At 37.5% G+C, this 25,840-nt stretch overlaps 1 protein-coding gene across 9 annotated transcripts in view; it reads right to left on the bottom strand.

The window, feature by feature from the left end:
- Positions 1 to 25,840, bottom strand: part of CCDC148 (coiled-coil domain containing 148) — an 80,489-nt gene that overhangs the window by 25,120 nt on the left and 29,529 nt on the right. For all 9 annotated transcript variants that reach the window (XR_012044428.1, XM_072875026.1, XM_072875028.1 and 6 more), the window contains 7 exons: positions 24,104 to 24,207; positions 23,406 to 23,488; positions 23,076 to 23,239; positions 22,719 to 22,814; positions 22,446 to 22,627; positions 14,584 to 14,722; positions 11,648 to 11,854 (listed from right to left, as the gene is read on the bottom strand). Coding sequence is in view for 8 of the 9 variants with exons in the window: in XM_072875026.1 (XP_072731127.1) it covers positions 11,648 to 11,854; positions 14,584 to 14,722; positions 22,446 to 22,627; positions 22,719 to 22,814; positions 23,076 to 23,239; positions 23,406 to 23,488; positions 24,104 to 24,207 (975 nt within the window). In the remaining variant the exon portion in view is untranslated. The remainder of the gene's footprint in view (positions 1 to 11,647; positions 11,855 to 14,583; positions 14,723 to 22,445; positions 22,628 to 22,718; positions 22,815 to 23,075; positions 23,240 to 23,405; positions 23,489 to 24,103; positions 24,208 to 25,840) is intronic.

The raw sequence follows: 25,840 nt of genomic DNA, 5'->3' as shown, positions 1-25,840 counted from the left end.
CAAAGAAGGTTACATTTTAGCGGTACAAGCACTGCCAACATTAAGTTCTGAAAGTTTTTAATTACAACTGGCATTTCAAGTACATTTCACAGTTCCTGTATTATTCGAGGAGCTTTTGCCAAGTGAATTATTAAATTGCTGTGCTGAACAGAATGTGTACATACCTATTTTCAGTTCATTATTTCAATATTGCATATTACAATAATGTAAAGCACACTGCAAACTAATTAAAGTAATAAATTAGTTCGGTCACTCTAACATCTGAATAGTAATAATGTATTTACCATGTACTTAATGCTACAGATACATCTCTTCATGACAAAACAATTTGAGAGACTGTCCTTGTGAATTCCCATTAAATTAGCACATGGTAACACAGCAACATGTAAGGTTTTCTCTTTAAGCAACACTGACTTACATTATGAACAGATCTTGAAGCTGCCTAGGGTGACACAAGAGAGTTGGCATCAAGCTCCTTCTAGCAGCTAAACTGCATAGCTAGGTACATAGGAACACAGGACAGCTGGCTGGTGTAGAGAGGGTCTGCACGGTAAGGGTCATGCAAGGAGTAAAACTAACCTTTGAAAACTGAGGCAAAAATACACTAAAAACCAAAAGGACATAAAATGACCGGGAGGAACAGTGTCACAAAATGACTACACAGGGCTCCAGGTCAGTATTCTTGCAGGCTACACTGTGCTACACAGCTATAATAAGCTGCTAGAATTCAAATTCTAAGCAAGAATTCCCAATAATCATGTGATAAAGTCAGTACTGTTTGTCATAACTAAAGGCATAAAAAGAAAATCCTCTGATATCCTCACCCTGATTCTCTCTAGCTCACTCTTTCAACCTTATAAAATGACCCAATCCCAATACACTTTCAGAATATCCTAGAGCTTTATTAATCTCTGAAACATTTCTGCACACCTTTACTTATTTTTATTATGGTTTGCAGGTTTTTTTTTTTTCTTCAAACTCTTCACAACTGATTCTAAGAATGCCTGGGAAAAAATTTTAGAGGTTCTCTTCGAGAAAAATAACTTCACAAATGAAGATGCTACATAGCAAGAGAAGTACGGCAAAATTTGAATGAGTAAGTTGAGGAAGCATGCAACAGAATGCTACTCCAGCACTGGTGAAAGAACAAGCATTTTCATGGTGGCATCACCATGCAACTGAAAGCAATAGCAGCTGCAGCAATCAGGGTTGCATGGTCAGAAATGTTGAAATGTGATTACAAGATGACTAGAGATTCAAATACTATTTAAAGGAATTCAATATAAAAAAAATCCTAAGCATAAAACAAGGAATCACAGAATGCATCTACATACATTTGTCCCACAGTTCTCACTGGTTGTTCTGCAAAGTGGGTAGGAAATCCAACAAGTAATATCCATGAAGTGTTCTTTCATGTTTCACAGTTGGGACAGCACAGACTACCTAAGCTTAGTGTTACATTGTGCATATCATCTGCACCAAAAACCGGGATGAGTAGCAATAAAATTCCTATTGTGTGGCAAAGCTCCATGTTAGGCTACTGAAGGTACCCTTGAAAACAGAGAACAAGTTCAGTAGCTTTTCGGCTTGTCCAGACAGATCCAAGTAGTCATTCGGAACCACAAAATAAGCTCTGGAAAGGATGAGTGCCAAATTGCATGGGAACCCGCATCCGCTTCCTTTCCATAGGATTATTCAGTCTAGAGTCCTCTAGGTCATCTAAGGCTTTCCTACAGCTACTTACACTGTGCTCATATGAAGCTCAAAAGAAAGAGGAAGCTTGGAATCAACAGAGTCCAAAAGCACAGCAAGAAATGTCCACAGTTCAGATAACCAGACTGATCTACTTCTATTGCCAGGACTAGCTCCTCTCCTTTCTTACCCTCCTTTCCAACTTCATTGTGTCATCGTCATCTTCTCTGCCCAGCTTTTTTGCCCTGTTTCTCGCTGAATAGGGAATTGAGAGTTATCACATTTATGGTTAGTCAGAGATATCTCTTCATTTTTCTAGATGGAAGCCACAAGGCACAGAGGGGAAAAAAGTGCCTCTTAATTGCAAGTTTGGATTCAAACCATGTCACCAATTACATTTTTCTTTCATGTGTTTAAGATAAGGACTGCAGCCTCAGAAACGTTGGTGACCTAAGGAATTCTGTTTACAGAGAAAAGGCTGGTTTAGAGCTATGCATTTCTAGTGTGTCCTGAAAAACAGAATTAAGCAAAACAGATGTAAAAGGTGATTAAGTGATAAAAAGTTATGGGCTAAAGGAATTACAGGATTGCAACATCAGGTCTTCGGTAAGGATATTCTTCTCAGTTCAGTTCCTAATGGACACATCATCCAATCAATGAAGATGATTTAATAAATTTGGCAAACGTCTTATTTCCCCACACAAGAGAAGGTCATTACTTTTTATCTACTATAGAACTGGCCAAAGAGCACAGTCAAACTGAGATCACTAGAAGATTAACATGGAAAACTCATTAAAAGGTGACTTTCATTACCATCAGTGTAGCCTCTTCACTTGCAATATAGCTTAGTCGTTAATACTTCAGATAAAAGTACTGCATGCTGATCTATGTCCCTTGCCTGAGCAACTCCCTTCCATTCTAAGGTGGAAAGAAAAGGAAAGACTTAAGAAAAGGGGGAAGGAAATGTAGAGGGAAAAAAATTAAAGAGCTAGTCTCCCATAGAAGAAGGATTCACCCCAGTAATTACTGTTAAGGTTAACAGAAGTTAAGCACATAAATTCCACTTGGGTTAATGGGATAATAAATCGCTTAGACTTTAATACTTTATAAATGGAACAGGACAATAGAAGTCTGTGTTACAAAACTAAAACCATTTAAGTCACTAATTATACAGAAATGTCTATTCAACGACTACTAAAAAGTAGTGCATTTCATTTAAAAAAAAAGTTTTCAAACTTACTTGCATTCACTCACAAGTTCTCATTACAAATGATACTTCGACTACTCAAACTTTTAAGACTTTCTGCTGGGGACCAGGAAAAAGGAAGTGAATGCACGTTGTCAAGCATTTGCATCTCCAGGACAGAATTGCTACAGCTTTTCCCAGACAAACATGTGAGCCTCTACAGTATTTGCACAGCAACCCCGACACTCACAGGAAGCAATGGCTGGATACGCTCTTTATTGATGGTTTGGGCATGCATGAAAGGTATGAAATTTAGGAAACACCGGACCTACTGGTAACATATGCTGATGGGCAGTAGTTTCAACAGCTCTCAGACATGCAGAGCTCACAGCACAGGTACTGGAGAGTAGATTTACGCTTGCGCAGTGGGCATCTCATGGATTTCTAGATTTCCAGTTAACGACTTGTTTGCCAAGACTTCCGAAGGCAAATTCTGCCCCAACAAAGGTGACATCTCCAAGGCACTGGGATGTATAGTAGACCTGCTACTGATGTATAATTGTATCAACTGAAAATAAAAAAACCCTTGCACTAATCAAACCCACCACACATTGAAATATAAAATAACAAGTGTTATTCTTGGAAATAAAATAAGAATAGAAAGTGTATGCATATATTCCTAAATGGAAAGATAATGAGACAGGTGCCTCAGGGTGTGAATACTAGAGCTTATAAAAGGGAAAAAATTAAAATGTATATTAAGAACAGTTCCCTGGAGCCTGAAATATTACAGGGCAGGGGGAGTTTGTCAAAACAATGTGAAAAAGCCATCATTTTTTAAATTTAGAAAGTCCTAGAAAGTCCTTTTTTATAAGTGTCATACATATTGTTTTCCTTTTCTTGTGTGTCAGTAACCTTATGAAGAGACATGAACGTTTAAAGTAGCAGATGTGTCAATTAATAGTTTACTGTGGAAGGAAGTTCAGATTTACAAGGGGGGGTCCATATTAAATATCATGATCAAGTAGAAATACTTAGCAAGAATCATTGCTGTTTATATGTTTTGGTTCATACGCTGGTGGTGGCAGCCCAGAGAGCTGCAGTGATGAGTTACTGTCTCCTGCCAGCAGGTTAAGCAACACGCTGATCAGGCATCCTGCTGTCCATGCTCTGTGATACAATGCTTAAAATTCTGCTAGCCATTAGCTTCATGACAAACACTAAGCATTCAAAATCCACGCTAACACCTAATCCTAAATACAAAACTCAACAGCCCCCCTGCAACAGAGGTTATAGGGCAGCAAACACTCTGAAACAGCAGGTCACTCAGCAGTCCAGCAGTGAGAATGATGCTCACTTTCCCTGGGGACAAGACTTAGCTCTACTGTCATGGCGAAGAACTCGTCTGTATTACTTTTACACTGTTAATACATGAAGTACTTACGACATCAACAGCTATTGACAGCAACAGGTATGTCAACAACAAACTACTGTGATATTAACAGGTGGTGGTCTGAAGTCTCCAATAACTTTCAACTCTAAAAACCTGCTCCTTCTTCTCTAGACTGGGGATTCCTCTACCCTGAAAACTTCTGAACAGCACCTGGAATCACATCCAGACTCCACAGGGTCTTGAATGACAAAACAGCAAACGGTACTAGCTAACAGTATTCTGCTTCTGGCTGACTCACACAAGACCTATAAGAAGTCCATTATTAGAGCATTTGGCAATGGAATAATTAAGAAATAATACACTTGCAAGTTTGTTTGTTAATCTTAGAATATAATCTCGTTCTGGCTGTGATTAGAAAAACAGTGAAAGTTCACATCCCTAGTAGATTTTTGACTGGTACTCTTGAACAGCTTGTGCTCCGCAGGCTGCCTCTAAGAGGTCTGCAAGAAATAATGGAGAAAAGCAAGGCTACTGGCACTAGGATTAATTTTGTTACATTTAAAAAAAAAAAAAAAAATCCATATCCACCTCTAGAAAAATTTTAATTTGAAAATCAGAAAGGGGTTAAAAGTAACTGTTTTGATCATTAACAGAACTGTAGACATTTTCTTCAGCTATAAAAGCATTTAAATCTGAAAAAGGGATATGAGAGAAAAGCATTTGAGCATAATCCTCAGTTGTAACCTGAAGAGTAAAAAGATACATTGCTTTCAGTTAGGAAACTTAGTCACAAGGGCTAGGACTGGTTCCTATAAAACTTGTGATTGAGTATAGGACCAGTTTTAGTTCTGTGAAGCTGAAAGCACGTCACAACATCTTTGCTCAAGACAGTGTGTGAACAGTTTACTTTTCACAGCTTGTCCTTGTATTTCCTCTCTCTTCTCAGTCAGCATTATTCAGAACGTCTTGCTGTTCTTGACAATGGGAGTGTCAACATTTTATTAACATGTTTAAATATTATGTAGGCTTAAGTATTCCCACATGCATAACCTGAAGTAAGCCGCATTTCTATCTACAACTACTTAGCTAAATTTGCTGTCCTTTTATATACAGTACTACCTCTTCTAGTTCCTTCTGCAGTCGTATGAAGACCTCCTTTGATCCTTTACTACTTTGGCAAAATTTTAATGCAAATTATTTTGCTTGCCTGAGGTGCCACTTTCCTAGCTGAAGAAGGAAGGAAGATAATTCTCCTAAGAAAATAAAGTTAGCGTGAGCTGTCTGCTTGTCCAGCTATCCATCCTCAAGTAATTTTGGGGATCACTGGACAATTTCAACTAAGTTTGACAGATAAGTGTATGTCTCAAACATACTTAAGATCCTACGAGCTTCGATAAACCTAGCAGCCAGGTAAATGAGCAAAATGGGTCTCGGGCTGAGGCACTACATGCTCCTCTGATTGGCTGAAGTTTTGGAGTGCAATGGGTTGTTTAAATGGATCTCAGAGCTGACAAATCAGTCCATGGTCTCCTCCCATGCAGGGTACCCCTGCAGCCCCCCATTACCAAAACCCTGCAATTTATGCCCAGTACATAAGATTAAGCATGCAGTCATGATAGTGTACTCAGAAGAATTAAAAGGAACACACATAATGGGAGTTACCACGGTTTAACAAACTGCCCCTTGTCAACTTCACTGGAGCGTGTGGCTCTGTGTGTGCTCCTAGTCCTTCCCAAATCTGTTACGGTCAAATAATGAAGAAAGTGTTTTCAAATTTGTATATTGCCTCATATGGCATAAGTTCTAATTATAATGCTGCAGCAAACCATGAAGGCAGTTTAAACTAATACACTTTCCACGCAGTTGGCACACTGCTGTGGCTCAACTGGTAACTCAATGGCTATGTTAAGCTGATCACTTGCAATCACCTGCGCGTTGCCTCACACAGCCGAACTCACAATGTGTTGTGCGCAACTAACAACATAACTATACCACCAGAAGTAGAAAGAATGTGTGGTTATAAATTACACTGCAAACAGAATTTATGAAACAGGCAATAGCGGAAGTCTGAACTTCTATTTCTCTCAGATTAGTATTTACTAAACCCCTCTGAAATACAACGCATCTGGTTAACGTAATGAGCATCTGGTTATTTATCTTTGTGTTCTGCTAATAACTTTTTCTTAATTAGCAAAAAGGATAATTATGTTTTCAATTGTAGCTTAAAACATAGAGAATGTCTGCTTTTTACACACTTCATAAATAGGTTTATCAACTACTTCTGTGTGTATTGAAAGAGTGAAGTTAGAAGAACATTTCCACCTTTTTATTGTGGCCTTACAGTTGCATCACCATAACAAAGAGCTGTCAACTGCACCAGGAGGTAAGAAAAAAACATTTGGAATGGTAACCCCTTAAATCTGCCCTGTCCTCAGCAAAATGTTAGGTAATACACTGTGAGAAGATTTCAACAGAGACATTGATAGATTCAGAAATAACAACATCACGTGATAGAACATGTAGTATAGGAAAATGGGGGGGGGGGGGGCGCGGGGGGCAGAAGAAAGGAGAAGCAAGGAAAATTTGCAGAGACAATCTCTGCATGTGCTTCAAGCTTCCTGCGTATGAGCTTGACTGACCCAAAAGCCATGTAATTCATCAATGCTGTGCTGACCTCAAACTAATAAATCCAGGTTTATTAGCTCTGGATTAAAAACATACTACTGAGTCAGAGTTGGCTCACCTTTGGTGAACTTTAAGATGTTAGATATTTGCTCGCATCCACTTTGGAGAAATACTATAGCATCCTACAACTCTTAAGTTCACCACATACTTCCTGAATGAGTATTCAAAGTTTTATTTAAAATTTTGTATTTAAAATTTAGGTTATTAAAACTTCCTTGTATTTCTCATATCCAACAAGTGAATTGGTCACCTCAGTGGTGAATAGACAATGCTTCTGAAAAAGAAAACTCTTCTTTTAAATATCCCACTATTTAAATATTTCTTTTTAAAAAAGTTTCCTGCAAAATGATCAGATTATAGTCAACACACTAGATTTGATACCTATCCAGACTACATTTTTTTTTTTTTTAACATTAGGTTGTAGTATTTCAATGTTGATCTATGGCAGTCAAATCATTCAAATCAGTGACTGGACTATATGCTGACTAGGGAGATACAACTTTTTTCCCCTGAGTTTACTGGCACATCCTTTCTTCTCATTATACAGGAAGGGAGAAGGAAAGCAATCTGCAACATGCTTTATATGATTTGCAATATCCCAGTTAATTTCACCTAACTCTTTTCCTTTTGAAATTAATTAATCTTAGTTTCTGCCAGGATAAGGAATGCAAGAGTTGCTCTCCAAAAATTCACAATGTGTTGCAAGAGATTTTAGCATTGGAGTGGGGACTAATCCTGGAACACAAAAAGAGAAAAAGAGAAAAGATTTAAAGGCAGGCATGCGCATAGCTTTATGCTAACGAAGAAAAACCCCACCCTATGCATGATACACAGGAGATTCAACTGTCCTTTTCTCTACTGTTGTAGGTCTTCCCTTGAGTGCCCCTTTAAAATTGTTTATATGAAGATGCAAAGTACTGGATTATAAAATATTTTAAGATAAATTCAATAGAAAAATAATATTTTGAATGCATGCAGATACCTTGACTGAATTTCTAAATGTGTTACAGCAAGTACTTCAATCCTTCAAACACCAACTGTGAAGCAGCACCCTACTAACCCTCTTAAAAGATCGTGCTCTCGCTTCATCATTACTTAACTACCTTGTGACACAGAAGAATTTGCTTCCCTATGTTGTTTAGAAAGAGGAATTTTACACAGAAAGATAATTTTTTTCACACAGCATCTACTACAGAACCCTGAAAGTGGTTAAATCCACACAGCATAAAGCATACCAAATATGAGTGATTCTTGATCACTCATTGAAAGTGTAACCCCTCATGTTTTTGTTTTGTTTGTTTTCCCACAGCAAACAGGGGTGTTAAAGATACATACCACAAACATTTCCTCTTTAAGAATGTACAGTATACCCTCACTAGTATTACCCATTTCACACTTTATTCCATTCAGATGACTACCATATGGCCCTCGTGATTTATTTCACCTGAGCTTCTTGAGTTGTTTCAAAATTCCTCCTTAGAGACTCTGATTTCTGTTAAGGACACACACTGATCTTCTGTGAGATGGAACATGGAATAATAATTTGAAAGTCCTTTCCCCAAGTAAAAACTGCTATAAACATAAATTTAATTTCTCTGCTGCTTTACTATTTAATTGTTATCACCTCTTGTCAGTCACAAGGTCTAGAGTCTCACTGATGGCATAGTTGCTTCTAGTGCATTTAAAACAGCTTTAAATAATGTATTCTTTAGTCTGTTTGCTATGCCTTTGGTTTGTTGTTGACAGATGAAAAGAACTATGTAGAAGTTAGGTGATATCATGTGGTTATTGCAGTAATTAAAAAAATGCATAGCCTGTCGCATACGAATATTTTCTTTCTCTTTTGCATTGCTCAATCTGTACTACAATTAGGAACAAACTGATTTTCACACACAAAGAAAGAAAAACTCTTTTGAAAAACCCCACGAACTCAAAGAAGTATCGAAATTTACAGAAAGATATCCCTTTTAAACCAAATAAGTAAAACAGGCTAAATGGTTTACTGACTGGAAGTGAAATGAAAGGTGTCATATTCAGAGTCTAGTCTTCTCCCACTCTATCATTAACAGCTGCTTCAACAATCCATTTTGTTTTTAATATATTTCTGCATATTCTGTCTGCTAAATTGATCTAACAATCCTTTGCATTTCTAGAACTGCTTACATATCTTACAGCGTGTCTCATAACTTCATTTTACAGCTGATGTAAATAGCCATATAAATGCTATGACTTTCTCTGAAACCTGCTGGTGTAATGAAGGAGATCTGTCTCTCTCACATTCAGGATACAAACTCTTCACAACCATACCTGGAGTTTACTATACAGCTAAATCATTATAGCAACTACATTTTCCCTCTGGCAAAGTGATAAGAGTAAGATTTCCTTCTGCTAAACTTACCGAAATGCAAAAAATTAAGTCAATTAATGGCCAAAAAGAAAAAGTGGGAGAACAGCCCTAATCCCTGATTTCCAGCTCTACACTCATTCCCAGAGAGAGAGATTAACGTTTTACCCCATCTTATGGATCCTCATCAGGATGGGTTTTTATCAGTGTAAATTAACTCCCTAGACTGAGAGTTACTTTTTACCTGATAGCTGCCAACAGCCGCTTTCCACAGTATGACATTCTGTAGCTGCTCATGTCTGAAGTATAGAAAGACAAGTCTGTAAAATGAACTATAACTAGGTAAAGTATGAGTTTTCAAATGCATATACCCATGGAATCCAAACAAAAACCATGGATACATTCAGAATAATTTCTTTGAAAAACAGCTAGCTCCTTGCCCAATTTCAGCTTCTGCCCTCTAGCCCTTTCAGCTGTAGAGCTGATCAAAACAAGGTCACAATGACACCCTTCTTTAATGAAAAAAAAAATGTACCTTTTTCATTCCTCTTTTCTGGGAAACAGGTGATTTGTTTTAGTTCAAATGTTCAACATTTTAACAAAGCCACCTTTGAAAACAACCCTTGAAAAGTGTAGGCCTAATAGGTTTAAGTTTCAAACAGTTCCAGCGTACTGGAAACAGGAGGTCAGAATCAAAAAAACTTTCAGACAACATTCAATGCATCAGTGAGAATGTTAAGCTACATGGAGACAAGACAAGTACTCCAACACTTGCTTGTTACTTTTTGTGGGGAAGAAAAAAAAGAAAGAAAGAAAAAAAAAAGACTGACTCATAAATTCACAGTTCTGGAATAAATGGCCCTTCCACCTCTAACTGTGCAGATAAGAGACACAGCAATTCCAGAAAGGGAGGTCTAGGTGAAAAAAACCAACACCCACCCCCTCACCCCCCCCAACTCCAGAGAAACGCTCCTTACTCCACTTGGCTTCAGGGATGCTTGCCACAGGAGTTAAAATGGGGTACTCCCCACTTAGTCAAGCCCAGACAGCTTCTAAAAGTGTTTAGATTCAAACCTTCCTATGAAAGACGGCTTGAGGAACAGGAGGCAGAAGGTGTTTTGTATTATTACTGTAGTGAAAAACTAGCATCAACAATCTTAATCACCGTACAGGTTTTACTGTGTTTTTCTACTTGTAGAAAACCAAAATCAAGTGTTTAGTGTTTCGCTGAAAAGGTTCAACAGAGATGTTGGTAAAGTGAGAATAATACACCATGTCTGCTTTCAGATGTTAATTTCTGTGCAAGTGGAAAATCACAGAGAGCAGTTTAAACAAATTTTAACATACCTTTCATGCCCAGAAATGTGATTCCTCTTACAAATGCCTTAGGCATCAACATCATAACATTTTCTCTTGTGTCCAGGCTCCTCCCATTTTATTCTATTCTCTTACCAAAACCAATCCAGGTATTTCTATCTTTTTTTGCCTCTTAACACAGTAAATCACCTTTCAGAATACTGCAAAACCTCCATAACAAGGGCAAACAAGTTATGGGATCCATTTTTTCAGGTCTTAGAAAGCATTCTTAAAAATAAACAGAAGGGAAGACAGATATTCATTATTTCTCTGAAAACAGACTAGCATTAATCTAAAAAACTGATGGTAGTGATGATGAACGGAACGTTTCGCTTCCACTTCTGAGGATTCTAGTGTTAAAAGCAATTACAAACTAAGCCTCAGACAGTATAGATACCAATCCCACTTTGCTGAGGAAGAAACACACAAACATTTTGTGATTTGCCAATGTTACAGAGGAACCCAAGGAATATGATGCCAGACCTTTACTCCTGTAGCTTGCTTATAGTCTCTCATATTGTAAACTGCAGAACAAATCTTGTTCTTCCAATGCTGAAATACAGTTCAAACTCTTCGATGGTGCTCAAAATCCATCAAAATAAAAGTGATTGCAGTTTATACCGAGATTACACCCACAGTATGAAACTCATCGTAAGGCCTAAAGTGTGCTAGGTGATCAAACTCTTAATCAAAAAAAGAGAAACTAAGTTCAAGAGCTGGTTGAAACACTAACAAGGATCCTTATTGGTAATGAAACAGACCATCTTCAAAAGCATGTGCAAGTCAAGCTTCACAAACATACTGATCTCTGCCAACAGATTATAGTTTGCTTTTTTCCCCTAACTGCCCAAAACAATTCAATCAGCCCAGTAAAAACAGGATTATGACAACTAGCTTCAGTTAGTTTTTCTTCACTTAAATACTGTAACTTCATTTTGAATTTAGCAGTAAAAAACAGATTTGCATGTGGTAGATGTATAACTGAACCTACCTTTGCCTTCAGATCAGCACAAATCTCCTGTTGCTTTTGTTTGGTATTAGCCAACACCACTTCTGTCTCATGAGCAGCAGAGGCTTCAGCAATAATTGTCACTGCCTTAAGTAAAAAGGCTTTCTTAGCTTGAGCCCAATTTAATATCAAGACTCTGCGCTGATTCTTAATGAAATGGTAATGATCCCAAGCTTTCTCATGAACAACCTAAAAAAGTAAAGCATTTCAGAAAGGTTTAAAAACTATGCATCAATAAAATAAAATAATTCTAGACATTTTTGCAAACCTTGAATATAGTTGATTTAATTGTGATATCACCAATATTCCTATGGAATCCACAATTTAGGGTCCAAAAGGTATTCTGTTAGGTGCCAGGTAATCTGCAGTCTCCCACTGTTGGTAGGCAGTGATACCACTCCAGCCTTTCCTTGTTTGCCTGTACCACATGGCACTTTGATATCCTGATGTCCCACTGTTCTTTTCTGAACTACCCTTTTGCAATATGAATAAATTAAATGCAATGGTTCCTTCCTGCCCTAAAGTACATAAAATGCAAGTAGGTCCTTTCAATACATCTTCAGAGATATTGAGCGCTTTTAGCAAGATGAGGCTCTTCGTAGCAAATTATGATCTATAGAGAAACAGAACACCAATTAAAGCAATTGTACAAACACAGTACAGATGAGAATTAGCTTCACTTTTCCTTTCCTAACAGGACATCTGGAAATAGATTTTTAGCTTGCCAAGCAGCATACTGCCACCACCAATGTCACCACCTAAAAAAAAATGGTGAGTGTTTAAACCCACATGCTTTGGCCTTATTCCATGAGGTTCCCAAGGACATTCAAGCTTCAAGACTTGACAGAAGTAGTAACAGGTAAGGCTGCATAGAGGCAGTAGAGTCTTGGACCTGTCTTATATCCCAAAAATACAAGTTACAGGGATGAAGAAGATTCTAGAGATGGCTGTCTGCTCACAATTGTCAAGGAGACTGTTGTGGTTTATCCCCAGTCGGCAATTAAGCACCACACAGCCACTCGCTCACCTCCCCCCCCCCAGTGGGATGGGGGAGAGAATCGGAAGAGTAAAAGTAAGAAAAAACTCATGGGTTGACATAACAACAGTTTAATAATTGGAACAAAAATTAATTATAATAATAATAAATTGTAATCAGAAGGAAAACAACAAGAGAGCGAGAGAGGAACAAAACCCAAGGGGGAAAAAAAAAAAACAACAAAAACCAGTGATACAACCCCTCATCACCCGCCGACTGATGCCCAGCCCGTTCCCGAGCAGCAATCGCTGCTCCCCAGCCGACTCCCCCCAGTTTCTATACTGAGCATGATGCCATATGGTATGGAATAGCCCTTTGGCCAGTTCGGATCAACTGTCCTGGCTGTGCCCCCTCCCCGTTTCTTGTGTGCCCAGCAGAGCATGGGAAGCTGAAAAGTCCTTGACTAGTGTAAACATTACTTAGCAACAACTAAAACATCAGCGTGTTATCAATATTATTCTCATACTAAAATCCAAAACACAGCACTCTACCAGAAAATTACCTCTATTCCAGCCGAAACCAGGACAGGGACCATTCCTGATGCTAATTTCCAGGCTTTTGGCAGGGGACAGGGGGATGCTGACTCATCTGATGCCTAGCTCACAGATATTCCTATCAGCTCATAGCTGGATGAAGACAAAGTGGTACCACTACCTCTGGAGCTTCTCTTTGGTCAAATGCACACAGGCCACCACATTAGAAGTTCACATTGCCATTGCTGCTGCCACAAACTCAGGTGAGCCTTGCTAGGAAGCACCTAAAGCCAAGACACTCATAAGCAAGAAATGGGATGGAGAGTTTGGACTTCTAAAAATAGACCTCTCTGATGAGTTGCTACTGGATCAAGCACTCGGTGCTTGTCCACTGATCCGTTCTTCTTCAGAGGGAAGAAGGCATAGAAGGCTCCAAGTTTAGTATTCTAATGTAACACAAACATTTGAAAACTAGATTCTTAGTACTGTTTTAACATTTCTGTATTTGTCATGCTAAGACACATACTAAGAGATATCAATTCAATGCAGAATTATGATTTTTAAATTTAGAATTTTTAAATTTTAAATGAACCTTCAAAGAATTAGGGAGACCCATTAATAATGGCTATGCTTAAAATATATCTACATTGTACAAAGCACGTAATTATTTAGCCCAGTTCTCACAAGCAAAAGTTCTGAAATCCACAAGAACTATTTTTGGTGAAACTATGCTAATTATCAGTATCACCTCACTGTCACTCCTTTGCACTAGGCACTTCTCAAACACAAGGAAGTAGATAGTCTAAAAATACATGCAGAGATAAAAAAAGACTCCTACTTTACTTATGACATCCTGAAGTGTTCTGGCCTTGAAATCGGTTTCTCTATTAGCTGCTATGTGCTTATTCACTGTGGAGCGTAAAAGGAACCAGCATCAATTTGAAAGGCATTATGCATATAAAAATAGCCTCTCCCTAAGAGCAGGAGATAACTTTCCACTCTTCCTGCTATATATGTGCCACAGACCAATTAAAATAACTATTCCTAGACAGTGCAACAATGCTATACATCCTCATAAAAAATAAAAATACCACGAGAAGCAGAATAGCATGACATAACTATAACACTGTACAGCAAAAGCAATGCTAACAAACTAATTTTGTGAATTTGGCTGTAAGAGTATGTGGAACTATAAAAATCTCCACAGTGCTTATTTTGAAGAAGTGATAAGTTTTCAAGTTCATGCATTTTGAAGACAGGGACATCCCTTCTTCACTGTACAGAATAAAATTTATAATTAAAAAATTTTAAAATAAAAAACTTTGATAAACATTCTGTAATACAGATGTTCACTACATGATTTATGTAAGAATTTATATACTTGATCTAATATTTAAAACAACACTGACCAGATCATGCCTAGATTTGTGAGGAAGGTATCTCTGCAGCACATCGAGGTACAAAGTCCTCCTCCTCTGGAGATCACTTCGATACTGATTGATAACAGTCTGAAAAACCCACTGATCTTCTTGCTTCCATTCAAAGTTCCTATAGAAATGCAAAACAATCAGCTCCAGTATAACAACATTTGAAAAGGAGGAGTTTGGTTCTAGTTTATTTTTAAAGGCCTAACCTTTCGGTGGACTCACAATCCTGAACCTGTAAACTGGACGTTGGATCAGAGCTGAGAAATTTAGATTTACTTTAACAAAACAAAGCAAACCTATATTGCTTTTCTAATGTGACCATTTATTGTGCCATCATTCGAGTGAATTGTTCCTTTTCTAACCTGGCTTTTTATTGGGGAATGAGACTGTTTCTCAAATATGTTACATTAATGAATAGTCACACCACATGGAAAATACAATGTGAAAGAGGAAGAAGATGATCAGTCTCTACCACTGAGCACTAAATAAATGATCAAAATGAAGTGAGAATACCTGTAGGTAGCTAAATGAGGAACTAGTTTAAAAACAAACTTCTGACAGCCATAAACTCATCAGCAAGGCATAAGAATCACAATTTTTTTAAAATAGGAGGTGTAGTAATCAGTATGCATTCACATATCTCAGAAAATTAGAGTAGCAAGAAGTAACATAAAACTAAAACAGAGTACCAGGTTTGGATTTAGTAGATTAGATTTTACCCTCAATCTGAACTCTTGGCCTTCAAGGGATTAACGTCAGGCTTTTATTGTCAGCATTAATGTACGAGCAGCAACACTAAGTCAGACCAAAAGGTCTCTCTATCCCAGTGACCTGTTTTCAAAAGTGACTAAAAGCCTAGGGAAAATTAAAAGAAGGCAATCATATGACTCTACCCCCCCCACCAATTCCTGCAGCCTCCAACTGCTTGCAGCTCTTGGACTTCCTGAGCCAGCAGTGGTGTCTTGGTATTTAATAGCACTGCATTCAGTAAGATGTTAGAACAACCTTATCCTTACGCAGGCAGAAATATCAGGTATTAAAAAAGAGGGGGTTTTGTGAGATGCTCATATGTAATTAACATTAAACTAGATTTTCTGATACGATCTAGCATTAGCTCTAAAGAGAGAACAGTGAACACAAATATTAAAAAAAATTCTATGTAATCCAGTTTAACACAACTTTTCTTTAAAAAAACATTTTACAGTAAAACCACAGTGTATGATCACCATTGTACAATATTCTGGGCCACCGAAGGAAGAAACAAGAAAATATCCCTAGACCTGTTAGTTTTAAGAAAATGAAAGCTTCACCTACAGACAGACATACCTCAAGAACGCAAAGATGCAATATCGCATTTCAACAAACTGTTTTCAAAGTAATATCCTGTCAGGCAAGGGAACCCCATCTCTTGATGACATGCGTTTCACCTTTTTTCCTCTCTACTGGCACTTTCTGCTGTTGCATGCTTTGCTGTGAAGTTGGCACAAATTTAGACAGAGGTCCACTTATCCTCACCTACCTAAATTTATTTAACATTTATTTTACAGTTTTCTTCAGGTAGACTAATGGGCTTTATTTTTACCCTTATGGTCTTAAGAGGGATTTAACCTTCACCCATCTTTCTGGAGACAGCTAGCGATCAGAGGTTCTTTCCTCACCGCTTCAATTCTTCATCCTCTGACTTTCATGAAACAAAAATTATTCTTAGCTTACTATAACATTTTAAGCACAGAATCATTATTCCAGGATCAGAATGGTGGTTACTTAATGATAACCAAATAAAAGGAAACATTAAAATTACTATTCCCTAGTAATGAACACCTTGTTTCTTGCACTCTATGTGTACTTTTTCTGTATTTTCTTTTTCTTTGAATAAATGTTAAAAGTTACTCTTGTCTTTTATGCAGACAGCAACACAATGAAGATGGCCAGGTAAGGAGAAATCACATCCTACCTCCTCCAACTCCAATAACATGATCATGGCCACTAGTGCTACAAACACATCAAAACAGAGAGCTCTGCAGTAATAATGTTTGTATTGTATACAGAGAGATTCCAGTCATGAAAGGGTTTTTTGCGGGAAAATATGAAGCACTAACTCTTAGCTGGCCCTCTGTGGTAGTGCTTTTGAGTAGCTTATCTGTTTATCAATGGAGTAAAATGAAAGTGACACACAGAAAATTAACTTTAAAAAAAAGACTAAAGTGTCCACAGGTAGCAGTATCCCGTCATAGGACAAAGAGCATACACAGACACTTTAGTCTTTGCTTTTCCATGCAAGAGAACGGTTCACAATCCGCATTTGTTAACAGCTCTAGAATAATTCACAAAACATAGCCAATAAAAGCCAGAATTCAACAGCAACCTAACTTCTCATGAAAAGAACGCCAACCAGCCAACTTGCAGTTAGCACTGCCAGAGGCGGTGAGCAGGGTATATAAAGCATGACTAAGTCATACCTTACCTTGCAGCCCATTGACTTCCCCGTTACACAAGACTTCAAACACTTGCTGTGTGCGGATGTATTACAGTACAGCAGCGCAAGCTCATACAGAAAAGCTCCCCACCACTTGTGCAGACACAAATTTAGGACTAGGAATACTATAGTAATAATCCTGACTCATTACTAGGCTAAAATTAATAAAGTTGTGGAAGGAGACAGCTTTCCCTCTACAATCTTACCTGAGATAGATATATATTATTCATACTTTCCACCTATTTTCCTTTCTCTTCTTATAAACTGTGTGAAATATCTGACAAACTATTTCTAGTACCCAGCTGTTTGCTATTAAATCCAGCCATCATGAAAAGAAATGGAGGTGGCTTTGAAACAGGGGAGAGAAAAGATCTAGCTCCAGTAAAAAATTTATTTGCAGCAACTGACAGCTACCAAGCAAATGTTGGAGAGAACATAAAAAGTGAAATTACATTGGCAAAAGCCAAATGGCAATGAAAGTGTTTCTTTATAGGTGCTTGCTTAAATTTCCCATGACAGACGATGAATATAGATGTTTGAGCTGAGGTTTTTTTCATACGCTAAGTCTAAAGAAGAAATAGTGCCCCGGAAAGTGAAACAGGGCTAAGGAATCCTTCAAAGAGGGAACGGTTGCAGTAATATCTTATAATCTTCAAGCTGCAGGTCTTGAACAGCAGACAGTTCTCCAAAGACGAGTCCCTGAGCTTTGACAAAGAGGTGGTATTGGAAAGATGTGCTATTTCTGCAACATTTACTGCCTCTAAGAAAAACGTCTTGCAACTGATCCTCAGAAATTAATGTTTTAAACTCCTCCCTTTTCTCGAGAGGGAGCTTTTCTATGAAATCAGTTCATTTATTAATTTTGGAATTTGTGTCATAATTTGATATTCTGAGGTACAGGCTTTCTGAAGAATGACTTTAATGAACAAATTAATTATTCTTTGCTGTGATTTAAGTCTCTTTCACTGCAACTGCTCCTACTCATGCTGAACTGAGTACAAAAATATTTTTTCTTAAGATAACACCTAGCATTCTTGTCTTTCCAGCCCCAATATTTTATTTATTTGTTTATTAGAAGAACCACCTTAAAAGCCTGCTAGCCTTTACTCAGAGGGAGTACCACCATCCTAAGAGAGTGTTTACTAGTTTATGGGTTGGATTTTGAACTACCTCTTGTAATTTCTGAAAGAAATCAGTAGTCCTCTTCTGTGAGTCCTGATACACCTCAGTATGGTGCCATTTGGAACATGCCATTTTAGTGACAGTAACGAGACAGTTCTAAGAGCTGAGATTCTCTTTCGTAACAATCTACCTTAGATATTTCTGACCATACAGGTTTGTGAACAAATACAGGTCTTCTGTCTACAAGAAGAGTAAGGCAGAGTAAGACACATCTTGGTCAGGAAACATTACACCATGAACTTGAGAGCAGGGAAAACCACAGATTCTGGGGTCCGCAGGCCAGTCTGGTGATCTCCTCTGCTGTGAGGAGTCTGGTGATCTCCCCAGCACACAAGGGCAGATGCACCACTCGCTGCATCAATTTCTGCCTCCTATATCTCACATATCTCTCAAGGTTCCCTCCAACTTGTCTATTCCTCTAATGGCTGGCTAACAATGAATCTCTACACTACTCAGGAACAAGATGGAGAAATTAAGGTTTGTGGAAGATACTCTGGGGAGCAATTAGCTATAGCTAGAGCTACAAGTAGTTTATTGTAAGTAGGGACAAACTGACTGCCAATGCCTTGGTTTGTCTGCTGTGCCAAAATTTGTCAGCTGTGCTGAGATTTTGTCAGCTGTTCATAGACAAATAGCAAAAAAAAAAACCAAACCAAACCCAAAAAAACCCAGCATGATCCAGCCCAGTGTATTCATAACCATTAAATGCATGGAGAATTTCAAAATATCCTGCCTGATTGAATTCAAGATGTCACCTCACTTAAACTTTTGTACAATTCCAGAAAGGAAGATCTCATCTAAAACAAGTCTGAAAAGTGCCAACACATTTTACATTAATATTTAAGGTAATATCAGGCTTCTTCAGTGTCAAGATATTGACAAACTTTTACAAGGCTGAACGCATGACCCAAATTTTAAATGTAGTGCTTGCTTGTATATATCATTCTACTAGAAAACAGTAGAATCTTTATTTTGTTTCAGAACTGAAACACAGCAATTGTCTTATATTCAACAACCCTGAGGCAGCTGCTTCCTTTGAAACAGATTTACCCAGCATTAATCCCTGGCTTTACACATTCTAAAGAATATAAACAACTCAGAAGGGAAGCTACTCTCTCCACCCTATAATCCCCACACATCCTTTGCAATAGCAATGTATACTTGATGCACGGCTGTCTTGTTGAGTCTGCAGACTCAACGACTGCAACAATACCACCAAGTGAGACGTAACCTCCCTGACTAGTAATTATGTCATTGCCGATTGTTGAACCAGAAACATCCTGGTAATAGGCCTGAAAAGAGCCTATTTACTAAATTTACTTGACTTAGTCCTAATATCCCATTCATTTGAAAAGATGCTGCAGAGGATACAGTGCTGAATATGCAATACTCCATTCATCCTTCAGTTACTTAAATAATTCAGACCTCCTTGGAAATTGTGGCAAAAATATAATAGCTCTTAGAGAATCATCAGCTATAACAAACGCATCAGTTTCAAGTCCACAATTTGTGGGATAACTCATGACTTGGGTATTTCCCAAACACAAAAATTTATGTTTTAGTAGCAGTAAAAGAAGTGAATTCAGATTATAAAACATTATAATCCTATATTATGCTTGAAAAAAACCCAAATTCTTCTTCAGTTTCTAAAAGCAATAAACATTGTAATGTGCATTCTAGTAGGACTGAAAAGCACACAAAGAATATAGCAGACCAGAATATTATCTTATTCTCATTTTTCTTCTTTGGAAATTCTATGCACATTTTCCAAATTTTCTGTTCCAGACAGTCTGAACAGTTAAACAATGAGACCTGCAACGCCAGAAGACTAGCATTAACTTACGGTTTCTTTACTGTATGTTCAAGCATATGAGGAGAGAGGAAGAACGACAGAGAAGTAATCCTCAGATGAAGCAACTAAGTTATCATATAATCATATTGTTCTACTGAGCAACTTCTCAAATTACAAAAATGAGAAAAAACATATTGCGGGAGAATGCTTGGTATCTTCAGGTATAGAGCAATGACAATAATTGCAAAGGCTTCATTAAGGCTATATTAATCAGTAGAGTACAGTGGATACATACCAAGGTCAAAAATCTGTCACTCAATTTTTGACAGTATTATCTGTGTTAGTTGGATCCAAGTTAGCTTGATGAATTATAGAATACTTAAATCACAAGGCTGTATCTTTGCAAACTCCTAAAATATTTGCATGCAAATTAGCCAATATACATGTAAGAAGTGACAGAGAGTGCTGTGTCTTTTATAGAGCCCAGATCTTGGAAGTAAGCAATTCTTCAAGAACAAAGTCTGGCGTTTTAAATTGAAAACACATTTTTTAACATTGTTGTGGATAAAATCATAGAAACATAAACGAACAATACATTAAAGACTTGGAGACCAGAAGGAAAACAAAAAAAAGACCAAGAGCTAGCTTTAAATAAAATGCCTAAGATAATTGCTGATGGGTCATTTATGATTTCATACATTCCCAGCTAACAATACTGACATACGCTGATCCAAATTGGGTAAACTGTCCTATGCTGCCTACCCTTACATCCCACCAGCAGACTGCTGCCACTGCCACTACCATGAGCATTTCTTCCAGCTACATCCATTTCTTTTTTCCCCCATCTAGATATCATAACATAATTCCTTCAAAGTACCACTACAAATACAGTATTTTATCTTTAAGTCTTGATGTTACTTAATTATCAGTACAAAATTAGCTAGCTCAAGACCTAAATTCAAACCTGGCATATGATCAATGAAAATACCATGGTAGATTTTTCAACCATTTTCATAGACTCTGTTGTCTACACTGATGTTTGTCTATTATTCAGTAGCACACATGCTGTGTGGATCAAGAGATTTAAATTTATGAATTTTCACCAAAATTGTGTTGATCAAACTAACTCAATTTTAATTAAAACCACTAGAAAGACTTTGTACATATTTAATGATTTAGTATTTGTCACAGATTTTCTCATAGAGGTTGTTAAAACTTCTTCCATAAGAGCAACTGTAACAAAATATCAGAGACAGCAACAAAGGAACTGCTGTAAATTTGCCACTTGCTGCTTAATAAATGCTATAAATATGGGAAAGATCAGAAAATTTTTTAATAAGTATCATGTTACAATAGCTAGGATATTACGGTAATAATATACAGGTTTCAGGTAACAGAAGAACCACCTACAGAATATCTGTACAATTTATAGAAAAGATAAGTAGATTATAACATCACTATCTATGGGATCCAACATCTTAAACCTGTTTCAGCACCCCCAAACTAACTCAGCAGCAGTGGCAGAAGATGCTGCACTGGAGGTGTATATAGAAAGAGGGAGATTAAGAAGCAGCATGTGATTGTTCTACCAAAGAAACTTAGGGACTTTCCTGCTCTCCCCAGTTTCTTCTGCCCAGGCTTCAAACAATTCCACTGATCTTCCTATCCTCAGTCTTCTTAAAACCTGATGCCATTCTAAACCAGAGGAATATCAGTAGATGGCAAAAAGAAGTCAAGGCTGGTCCAATATCTGCAACTTAATGTCTCCTGGACTCAAGTTAGCCTCAGCAGAAAAGCTAAGCTTTATACTGTTAATATATAGGTATGTTACATTTCTAGATCATTATGAATATTTATGTTCTTTCTATAAACTTTTTTGTTTACAGAAAAATCTCTCCTCCTTTCAGTTATTCTGAATCAGAGCTACGTACATTTTTTACATTTCTTTGTGATGAGAATTACTGCAGTTATCCAAAATTTGTGAAAAGATTGGACCTATTTATCTGCCTTATAGATAAACGCATTCCAGATCTCTTCTGGCATAAACTTGATAGTGTAATTCCCATACAGAAGGAAACATTTCTATTCATACAAAAGCATGTGAAGAGGACATTTGATGCACACCAGATTGTTGGTTCTTTAATCCACAAAATATTTCACTTATTATTTCAGATGAGAGCTTTTGAAGGGACTGCCTCAATTCTCTCAGCTGTGCAAACAGTTACTGACTATTTAACCCCAGAGAGCTGGGCAGTACGTCAACTATTCTCTGCTCTGCATAAAACAGAATCAACTCTAATGGTAAAGGCAACTGCAGGATCTATAGATTACAAAATACATTATAGTTATTTATTTTATACCCAACAAAAGAAATCCAGAAACAGATGTCATTACCTATATAAAACTTTTAACTGTTGATCAATCTCTTGAAGCTTAGACCAGTACCCACTTGCAAGCTTTCGGTATTCATTGATAACTAAGGTCTTCAAATCAGGGTAAGGGCATTCCAAAGACAGTAGTGTTGAAGGAACTTCAAGGAAAAGTCCATTTTTCTCTTCAAAAGAATGCGCTAATACCTGTGATGAAAAAATGCTACTCAGCAGACTACTCCGCATTATATTTTCTCTCTCAAAAAATTGCTAATTAAACTGATAAGGAAAAGCTTACTTTTGTTTTATAGTCTTCAAGCTCTCTTTCCAAAGCCAGACTTTCAAGGATAAGGAATTCCAAAATTGCCTTCTGTTGCTTCTTCACAAATTTGATCTATTTCATGAAATATGTTATTGTTACTTCTTTATCTTTTTATAATATGAAAGGTCTTATTTCGAAACAAAAAGCCTGATTTCCAGTTCTACACTGCTATGCTTTTACAGATTTTAGTGAAGCAGATTTACACTACAGCAAGTACAGAGGTTACTGGATACTCTGAATGTGAGTTATATTCTCACAGTTTTACACAAAAATAAATGGAAATGCTAGAAATACGGTGATAATAAATTGTAAAAATAAAGTTAAAAAACCAACCTGCTGTAACATCTCAACTAGATTGAACTTAGATTTCAGACAAGATTCTTCTGAGAGGTAACGGTGCATTTCAGACAGCCTGAATTTCAAATTTTCTTTTAGTTGCCGGACAGGAACTACAGTATTTGTTTGGTATGTATCCTGCTCCTTTGATAATTTATGCTCTATATTCAAATGAAACATAAAGCTTTCCTCAAACACAGAAAATATTACACAGCACTGTGCTTTCTAAATCTAAACCTGTCAAGACAGGGATTCAAAAACTCAAACAAATAATAGAGATAATTTTGACTATAATACATAATCAAGAAATTAATAAAAAAATCTTACCCAAGTCCCTCATATCCAAAAAAAAGTTGTGCTTATGGCTTTCTTCATCAAGAAAAGTCTTTATTTCTGCTTCTGCTTTTTGCCTGGAAGTTTTATAGAAGCTTTAATTTCTTATTCATTAAATTTTCAAGAATGATAAGCCTCAAATACTCTAATAATTAAAGTAAAAAGGGGGACTGTTTGCCTGGGAAGGTATGAAGTGCAGGACTTGGACATGAAGGTGGTATGGAAGCCACCCTCCTCTGAGCAAAAAATGCTCTCATTGATCTGCTGTATATACAATACGCCAGCTAACAGACAAGAACAATATTAATGTTCCCTGTTATAAGTGTGAACTCAATACGCACATCTAGAGACAGACTCTGAAGGAATTTAAAAGTATCTGAAAACTACTGATACTCCCACAAACACATGCTCTTCAGATGTTGATAGATCAACTAAACAGCTATGAGATCATCATGGAGAGGTACATGCAGAACAACATCCACTCTATTCTCCCCTCCCTTTATGTGTTCTCTTCCTGTCTATGCACCCCTTTCAATGTAGATCAAACTCTCACGCCCTGCACAAAAAAGTATCTTCAGTTCAGGTATTTAATCTTCTCCTCACTGTCTCTTGAATCAAGTATGCCAAACCAGAATCTCTGTCTACTGAAGTATTTCTTTAATAATGGCTAATTAAGATTCCTCAGCTCTTACCTGTTCTCACTCAGTCTTTTATGCTCTTGCCACCACACTTGCCGATGCTGTTTCAGCAGCATTTGCTCTTTGTTAACTTTTGAAACTTGCTCTGTTTTTTTAATCTGCAGGAAAAATTAAGGCTTGTAAGTATTTTGAATCTGTTCAATAGCTTTATCAAATGCCTTCATACGGAAACTTTTAACTACAGAATGGTAAGCCTAAAAGCTTTTTTCAAAACTGTGTTTTTTTTCTAAAGAACAATGGGTTCAAATGTAACCAATTTTCATGAAAAAAAAAAATTCCATTTCAAATCACAATTTAATGAGAGGAGAAAGTGAAAAAATGCAGTCTGTTTTCTTCTTTCCCTTTTTCTCCTTTTCTTTCCCATCCCTATTTCCTAGGAGGTGAAGGGGGGGAAGATGAGCAGGAGAAAGAAAAATACACTTTCTTACAGGTGGGAAGATGAAAGAATGAAAGTGTGTCTTTCAAGAAAAAGAATTTCAAAAATTGATTACTAAAAAAAGAGTGCTTTTTCAAAATCTATCCAATTAAAGAGGCTCTGAAACTGTCTGAGGGCTTCACAAAAACAGTGCTTTCCAACTTCAGATAAAACAGAAATACATGCTTTTCAGATAGATGGAATTACTGCTTAAACTAGAGGAAAGGCTGTCAGGGAAAGGCTGATGAAGTGGTAGCCAGATGACTCTGGCCAACCAACCAAGGAAAAAGGATCAGAAGAAGTCTGTGGCTGCCAGAAGCCCCTGAGACAAGTCAGTTTTCTCTCATCCTCCCACCATCATGACTGTCTTTTGGCATCTCAGGGGATACTCAGGACAAAGCAGCATTTCAGTTTGGAATTGGCTCCTTCCCTGCTCCTTCTCTTTTTGACGCCCTGCCACCGCCTTCCTCCGTAACATCTAACTTCATCCCTGCCCCAGCCAACAACTTCTAGTTGCAAAACCCCTTCTTATTCCAGAGGCTCCCTCAATTCACACACATCCCCCTTTTTTTTTCCTCCCCAGACCTTCCTTCATGCAGATACATTATTCTACTGCAGAATGGTAGCAAGACAAGAAAAAAAAAATCTGGAAACTCTTGTCCTAGTTCATAACAGGGAGAAAAGAATAAAGATCTCACTCCACATCTAGTTCAAGAAAGAAATGACGTTCCGAGTCAAAAATGCTGGTTTTCCACTTGGCTCAGGTGGAAGTAATCTGCTCTGTTTAAAATGCTTAGTCAACTTTCCTGCTTGGTGAAAGCTGGCCAAAACCACATATTACCCCCTCTGCGTTCACATGCATAAGAACATGGAGAGCAAACCCCCCCCTAGAAGTGTGTTCTCCATTCCCTCCACCGGCTGGGCACGTGATACTAGCAAGCTTCTCAAAGAGGAAACTTGTAGAACTCTTCTTTGCAGCACTCATGCACAGGTAAGCAAGAATCCCATCATTTCTCAAATCACAGCCTCTCATTCACCCACCAACAAAGCTAAAATCTTACTTTAAAACAAAATACCTAAAATTTTGAAACTAGAAACATTTACACCTCTCAAATGAATCTGAGCTTAATATATGTGGTTGAATATACCTGCTTTCTAGAGAGTCACATAAGGAAGAACCACAACTAGAATGTGGTTAATCCATTGTGCTTTTGCAGCAAACCTGCTTTAGTGGTATTATTTGGGCAGGAAGTTGCAATAGGTGCTATGGAGAGATTATCTGACTGTGAATGAGAAACAAGGTGTTTATAAGAAGC

This window comes from Ciconia boyciana, chromosome 10 (genome assembly GCF_034638445.1).
Source record: "Ciconia boyciana chromosome 10, ASM3463844v1, whole genome shotgun sequence".
NCBI lineage: Eukaryota > Metazoa > Chordata > Aves > Ciconiiformes > Ciconiidae > Ciconia > Ciconia boyciana.
This window is presented reverse-complemented; position numbering and strand designations above follow the sequence as displayed.